The sequence below is a fragment of the Lactuca sativa genome, chromosome 5 (assembly GCF_002870075.4).
Source record: "Lactuca sativa cultivar Salinas chromosome 5, Lsat_Salinas_v11, whole genome shotgun sequence".
Lineage (NCBI taxonomy): Eukaryota > Viridiplantae > Streptophyta > Magnoliopsida > Asterales > Asteraceae > Lactuca > Lactuca sativa.
Genome location: NC_056627.2, coordinates 195,920,211 through 195,927,892, shown reverse-complemented (window position 1 = coordinate 195,927,892; position 7,682 = coordinate 195,920,211). Strand labels below are relative to the sequence as shown.

The 7,682-nt window shown below is 37.8% G+C and overlaps 2 protein-coding genes across 2 annotated transcripts; both read right to left on the bottom strand.

The window, feature by feature from the left end:
- Nucleotides 1–2,244: 2,244 nt before the first annotated feature.
- Nucleotides 2,245–4,521, bottom strand: LOC111876602 (uncharacterized). Its single transcript, XM_023873152.2, has one exon. The coding sequence runs from the start codon at nt 4,519–4,521 to the stop codon at nt 2,245–2,247; it is 2,277 nt and encodes a 758-aa protein (XP_023728920.2).
- Nucleotides 4,522–5,228: 707 nt separating this feature from the next.
- On the bottom strand, nt 5,229–7,386 carry LOC111876583 (uncharacterized). Its single transcript, XM_023873135.3, has 6 exons — nt 7,052–7,386; nt 6,609–6,845; nt 6,352–6,463; nt 6,066–6,240; nt 5,750–5,987; nt 5,229–5,670 (listed from the first exon to the last, which is right to left on the bottom strand). Exons 1-6 carry the CDS (start codon nt 7,224–7,226, stop codon nt 5,375–5,377), a joined length of 1,233 nt encoding a protein of 410 aa, XP_023728903.1. The 5' UTR covers nt 7,227–7,386; the 3' UTR covers nt 5,229–5,374.
- Nucleotides 7,387–7,682: the final 296 nt, after the last annotated feature.

The window sequence follows — 7,682 nt, the reverse complement described above, 5'->3', positions numbered from 1 at the left end:
TTGCGCAATAACAATGTGAGACTAAACATACCAAACTTTGAAGCTGATTTACCGATCAATACTGCCAACCCTAGAACAGGGATATCAATCTATACAACGAGGCGATGAATCCCTCAGCACTCGATGCTCAACCTCAACATCCCAAACGCCTCTTGATCTATTCAACGACATTCTGAAAGGAACCACTTACTACAACGAGCTCCTTATCCAACATCTTCTTACCGTGAAGACGACTCTTTCATTCTTGAATACATACATCTAATGATAACTTTCTCTGCACCTCCGTCCTGACCAAATCTTGAAACGAAGTTTCGCGTACCCAAACCACAAATCCCTTAGACCATTCTGCTGAAATCATAAACTCAAACATAGCAATGATCCTTCAACCAAAATAGTCGGTTCTCCCCCACTTAGGGTTTGAACTACCACCAAATGACGTTGCAGACATACCACGTCTCAAACCAATATTCCAGTTAATGACCAAGTGAACACAAAGTTATCCCATATCTCATATGGAAACCTTGAAAACCTCCCAATCATAACCACCTCTAATATCAGAATCCCATACAGATGCACAAACAATAATTATGTCCACTCATGACACCAATTCTACATCTAGAAACAAATGAACTACCACACACCTCGCCTAGTTCCCCAACAAAAAATTTATCGCGAGCGTTACTCATAATTATAAGAAGCATCATTCTCTTAGTCAGGATACATCAGAGACAACAAAAGTTGCTCTTGCTGATTCACTTCCCTTGGTTCCTGAAACAATCAACTAGCACTTAAACCTAACTAATTTCGAGAAAGCAGACCCCTGATCTCATCTCAAAGCAACCACATCGCAAAAACCCTTTCATGTATTCTTACGCTGCTATTCCCGTCGACAAGAAAACCACAATCTTCAAGACTCATGTCGGGACTACATCCCATCCCTTAAAATCACATGACCACTCTCTCTTTCCTCCGATCACGGAAAGCTGGAAGTACATAATCTATTTCGATGATTGTGACATCCCATTCTATCTGCCAATCACTTAATCTACGACTGCAATCCTCGATCCATTCATCACACTCACTTCATTCTTGAGTCCCATGACTCAACTGTCACTACTTGAGCAAGGCCCTCTAGACCTCAGAATCAATTACTTTCCACGTTTCTGCACCATTGAAACCCAACAGACATGGCAACTGAGGCCCGAACAATCATCTGACCCATCCTCAACCTGGACGATCATACCCGATAAACCGATAAAGGTAGAAATACACCGCAACGAATCATGGTGCCAAACTGTGCCACCTTCCTTAACTAGTTCCTTAGAATTTGTTGATTGTTTACAAGACTTAGAAGAACAGGAGAAATGCAGAGATAAAGAAAAAATAGAGAAGGATAAATAATATGCACATGAGCTTCAAAAAGAAGACCAAAAAGAGCGGAGTAAAAGCAAAGGTGGCAGATAGAAGTCACTTGCTAAGAAAAAACCTGTTCAAAAGAAAAAGAAGAAACAGTCGGCAAAGATAGTGATGAAGATGAACTTGAATTTGAAACTACACCAATATTTGCTAGAAAGACAAAAGCAACCAAAAAGAACATGCCTCCCAGAACATTAAAGAAGTCTGACACACATATGAAACAATTTGATATTCCAACATCTTTCCAAGCTCCAAGAAACCAAAGAAATGGCCTATCTTTCCAAGCTCCAAGAAACCAGAATTTGTGAAAACTCAAAAAGAAAGAAAAAAAAAGGTTCTCCCATAGAATTGCCAAAGACAAGAAAGATGTGTGCTCAATCAACACATATCAGGTTAACTTCTATTACCTCTAGAATATTTAATAAGCAAGTTTTTTTTTTCAATTTTGAACTAGTCAAGCCTGGAGGAATGAGACATAGTTACACGGAAACGGGATTGTTCCGGTACGTGGAACGAAAACGGGACCGAGGATCGGTAATCTGTAAAATTCGGTACGAGGGGGGGTAGTCTTCTCCGGAACGGTATTTCGGTACGTGGAACGGTGTACCACATAATGTAGTACGATGTATCATATATTACTAAAATATATAAGACTATAAATATAAAAAGTATACTAAATACCAAAAGATCAATACTTCAATTCATACTTCAAAATTTCAATACAAAAGTAACAAAATAACTTCAATACCAAAAGATCAATACCAAATAAAGCTAAAATAACTTCAAAGTTCAAAACAATGTAACTTCAATACCAAAAGATCCCTTAGTTTACTCTTTCCTTTGCCTTTTTTCATTCCCATCATCAGCTACTCTCTCAACATCTTCTAGATTTTCCCACTTCATTTCTTCAAGTCTTATACTTGACTCTTCCAAGTTAGTGCTTTCGGGATTTACATTCCACTTCTTGTGTGGCCCGGATGTGTAACTTTTGGAGAATCTTGATTGGAGACGAATATTTGAATGTATAAACACCAATTTATCAACCCTTTTGGAGTTCAATCGGTTTCTCTTGACATTATGTATGTAAGAGTACGTACTCCAGTTTCTCTCGGCTGATGAACTACTAATAGGTTGTGATAAAAATTTCTTTGCTATAACAGCAAGTTCGGGCGTTTCTGACCCGTAACTTGACCACCAATCAATAGCATCCATGGTCACTGCATCCATGTGAGCTGCCGCCAATGCATAAAGGCCTTTTTTCATGTGAAAAGTAGCGAATTTCTCACGTAGAAGACGCTCCTCTTCTCCACTTTCCGCGATCCTCTTAAAAGATTCCATTACACCAACCATAACCTCCTTATCAAGATTTGGAGCTTTCCTATGAACTCCACCTGGTGCCATCTCCTCAAGATAATTTTTATCATAAAATCGTGGAGATAATGCAAATCCTAAACAATGCAAAGGGATTGTCATCTTCTCCCACCTTGCTAGTATAATCTTCTCCAATCGAGGGTAATACTCAGCATAACGATGATTCATCATGACATCCTTAATCTCTCCTAGCATGTTATCCATTTTCTCATAAATTTCTCCCATCTTTGATCCCTCACCATCACAAAATTTAACCATCAAGAATATTGGTTTTGTAACAGCAAGGACACTTTCCACATCATCCCAAAAGTTTTCACTTTTAATTGTATCAGCAACTAATAATCCACTTTGCCTAGTGTTTGTATCAGTATTTTTCAGCCATTTTCTCCATGAATTAAGGACAATTGTAGTAGAAAGAGACTCTCTACAATCCCATAACCTTTTCAGCAAAATATAATGAGATGCAAATCTTGTTTTGGCTACTTTTAACAATTCCAATTGTGAATTTTCTCTAAAAATAGCCAATGCATGGGTGTGATTAAGAAAATACTTAACAACTATTTTCCCTTTCCTATATGTGTCCATTAGCCAAAAACAATCAATTGCAAGATCTTTAAAAATTAAATTCAAAGTATGGACACAATAAGGAGACCAAAAAATTTGTTTATGTACCTTCTCCACCTCCTTTCCAGCAGCCTTACAGTTTTCCGCATTGTCGGTAACAACTTGTAGAACATTCCTTGGTCCTACGGTTTCTATGGCTTCAAGCAAGAAGTTTGCAATTGCTTCTCCTGTCTTCTCTACACCAGAAAAGTCCTCTGCATACATAAACATGGCTCCACGGCTGTTGGTAGCAATAACATTGATTAATGGTCGATGTTTAACATTGGACCAACCATCCGACACAATAGAAACCCCCTGTGTATACCATGTATCCTTCACTGAAGTCAGCCCCTTTTCCACATCTCTCACACACTCGTCAAGCAAAACGGTTCGCGCTTTATCATATGAAGGAGCCTTATAACCAGCAGGTGCCCTGTTTATGGCTGTTATCGTCTCTTGAAATTGAGGATTACGTAGAACATTGAAAGGAATGCCATTAGCACATAATGCTCTCATAATCTTCATATCAACAGTGTTTCTTTCCATCATACCAAAAGAATCTTCAAGTGGTTTTTTAGATTTAGAAGTAGAACTCTGTTTTTTATTAATTACAGAGTTCTTCAAAGACTTAGAAATACCTTTTGATTCAGCAGCATTTACTCTGTTTAACAAGCTTTGATATTTAACCCGATCCTTGAGTATAGTAGGACACCTTTTGATTTCTGGTGCTTTCCTGATTGCAGCACCAAAAAAGTGTACATGAATTCTAGTATAAGAGCTGGTAAACATTTGATGGCAGTGCTTACACACCCATTTCTTTGAACCCCCTGCGTTTTTACTCCCTGATACACCAACTATGTCCACTTCCTGCAACAGGGGTTTATCAACCTTGGAAGCCTGAACATTTTGAGGAGCTTCAACATTTTCTGCAACGCCTAGAACTCCATCTTCATTATCAGAATCAGTCAAGGTAACATCAACACTTTCTGGAACGGGATTATCTTTACCAAATACCATTTTTCCAACAAAGAAATTGGTTTCGGTGTTTGAAGGTGTAGAAGAATACCGTGAATATGAAATAGAGTAATAGAATTGCCTAATTGATTTTGATTCCCCATACCTCATGATCATCGTTCTTTTTTTTTGGTTCCCCAATTCTGGAACCAACGTTTCAACTGCCCGATGTTTTTTTTTTAATTTTCAATTTTGCCCGAACGTTCCTGAAATTGATGGGTCGGCGTTCCTGTAATTGATGGCGCGACGGATTCAGGTTGAAATCGCGATCCTTAGTGTAATCCAATCGACAATTCAAGCGATTAGGGTCGGTCGATTTTGCGTTTGGGTCGCGATCTAGGAAACGATTGGATCGCAATTGGTCCCATTTCTGGACCGTACTGGAACGAAAAACATAGGGGGGCAAGCGATCCTAGTAACTATGGAATGAGAGACTTTCACATAGACATATTCCCCAAAGATGAACCCGAGAGATATTAGAACTTTTTCTGAGATTCTTGCTACCAAATCAAGTGCAAAGCAAAAGATGTTAATCGAAGGCAAAGAACTTCCTATTCGAGTATGTAAAGGATTTTCGCCAGAAGGATACAAAGTTGGGTAAATTGTTCAAAAATATGAAAGTAGCTGATCCAAATTTTTTAATGGATGAAATAGAAGATTTCTAAAATGGAACTCGATGATCTTATTCAGAAGGAATGAGAAAGACAATATTTCAAACTCGTTCTACAATGAAATTGTCAAAAACTAAAAACAACTTATCAACTTATTTCACTTTAATACAACATAACCTAATCCAAACACTTTTTTTTCAAACTTCCACATGATACCACATAAGTTGCTTTAAATAACCAATCTCAAACACCCCCTTATATCTATTCCAAATACTTCGAATTTACATTTTTACATGATAACAAATTAAGTTGAAACCCCATATCCACATACCACATTAACCCATCATACAAACAAACATCTAATAAAACTCACGATCCGGGAACATAAGCGGGGCAAGTAGGGACCAAATATAAAGCCCGGCCGTGACCCATTCAGTGCCTATACGAACCCAAACCGATGTCCACCCGACATCAATGAGATCCGAGCTTTCCGAACTACTCCACCCCGATAAAAGCATTGCTGAATACATACTCGCTGATGCAAATATCAAATGGAAAAACATGTATGAATAAGTCACGGGCCTCGGTTCACTATCTTTCTTGCCTTTTTTCCCTTCTTCCAGTTCATCGGATTCTAGAAGCGATGCTCTTTCGCCTGTAGTCAAAAATTTGAGTCTGAATGGAAGAATTATACATTGAATATAAAACAAAATGAAAGTAGGATATGATATTACCTGCTCTTGGAGAAGATGGAGGAGAAAGGAAGGTGGTAGAAGATCCAGCACGAAGAGCGGAATATAAAACCGAAAGAACAGTTGTAAGCATGCCAAGAATAAGTGTACTTGTTGTGACTGCTTTTGATTTGTTAAGACCATTGCACGCGTAATCTCGGGGTTCAGCAGAGAGAGCAGTGTAACAAACATAAGCACAGTAAACTGAGATCACTGATGCGGGTAAAAGACTACCATTCACCTGTAGTTAGTTTTGGAAGATAAACTTTTGATATAAGTCAAATCACAATTTTTTTGAAAAAAAAAAAGAAATGCTTACAGCTGGATGTAGCGCAATGATGCCAAATGAAAGTGAAAGAATCATTGTCATGACAAGAAAGAAGATATTTAGACCACAGTCATAGCCAGAGGGATTGAACCAAATAAACAACACTCCTGGAATTGCAAAGGCAGCAATATAGCAAGTGATTGATACCACAAGTAAAGCAACAAACCTGAAAAGTAAAGTATACATTAAAAAGGTAAAAATGTAATGGTTTTTTTGTAATTTTTCTAACCAAAGAAACAGGTTTTAAGATAACTTTTTCATAGAAACTTGAACTAACCACTTTTGTTCATCTCTGGCAACCCAAGCATCGTTCCATGAATGTGTAGCATCCAATAATATAATCACTTGGACTAGTAAGAAGAACCCTGCTCCAAACTTTGATATCCATCCTGCAAATTTAAAGTGTTTTGATTTATATCAACTAAACATTTTCTTGAGGCAAGCAGATTTGCATATAATGATATTAAGTAACATGAAATAATGAAGTTGCATAGCTATTTCATGCAATTAGCCCTAATTGCCAGGGTAACTAACCATAGACTGATATGACTGGATTCGGAAGGAAGAACATGAGAATGATAAGCAAAGCCCAGATCAAAATCTTGAAGATCCATCCACCATGGTGCCAAGCATCACGTGTGTCGTTTTGATCCTTTACACCAATCAGCAAAAGAGCAAGTATTGTGAAAAACAAGCAATTTCCAAGGCTGACACGAAGAACAGCTTCCATTTGGAACCATTCATCCGACAGAGTATCGGAAGTGTTTATCCCTATAAACCACAAAACAAAAAACTTGATTGTTACTGATAATTAGCTTAAATTTCAGAGAATAAAGTGATAGGACATAAGCTGAACCAGTTAAGAGCACGAAACTGGAGAAGGAAATCACTAAATTCAATTCAATTGTTCATGAAACCATTCAAACAAACAAACCCTAATCACGAATTCGGGTGTGAGGTGAAAGGGAATAACTAACATGGGATTTGCTTCAAAAGAGGAGTGCCGACTTCACGAAGGACCCAAGAGACGATCAAAGAGAGACCAAAGAGACCGCAATAGCCGAGCCTAGCTGATTTCTTTGTGATTGTTGATGCCGCCGATGTGCACAAACCGCAAGTCAAAGACGCACAGCATCCAACCAAACACGACATCCTGAAATTCGTTCTCCTTTCTCACAGGCACGAAGACGATAACAATTTCGCTCGTTCAAGGCTTCAAGCTACCTCTGTTTTGATTAACGGATCTGTACGAACTCTCACGTTATTCACTGCTTTGTTTTGATAAATGGACCGACCTTCCTTTTCCATAATTTATTTTCTTGCAAACTTTTGTTAAAGCATGTAAACTTTTTTTTTTTTTTTTCCTATTTCTCAATAGAATAAATAACATGTTTGGTTCCACACCTTTGGTGAATATTACATCTTTGGTTCAAAGTTGGTGATTATTGTAGAAATGGTCCTTATTTCAAACTATGGCGTTGTTTTTTTATAAAGAAAAAAAAAAAAAGAAAAAAAATCACTTCTAGTAACGCTATGCAAAATCGTTTACAGTAATTTTTTAAAGACATTTGACTTAAAAACTAATGTATGGCGAACACTAGATCTTCT

Excerpts from the sequence above, each read along its gene's own strand:
- LOC111876583 (XM_023873135.3), bottom strand. The coding sequence starts at position 7,226 with ATGTCGTGTTTGGTTGGATGCTGTGCGTCTTTGACTTGCGGTTTGTGC. Across the intron at positions 6,846-7,051 it reads TCTTTTGAAGCAAATCCCAT|GGATAAACACTTCCGATACT; the intron begins GTTAGTTATTCC and ends TGTGGTTTATAG. Across the intron at positions 6,241-6,351 it reads GCCAGAGATGAACAAAAGTG|GTTTGTTGCTTTACTTGTGG; the intron begins GTTAGTTCAAGT and ends TTTACTTTTCAG.
- LOC111876602 (XM_023873152.2), bottom strand. The coding sequence starts at position 4,521 with ATGATCATGAGGTATGGGGAATCAAAATCAATTAGGCAATTCTATTAC.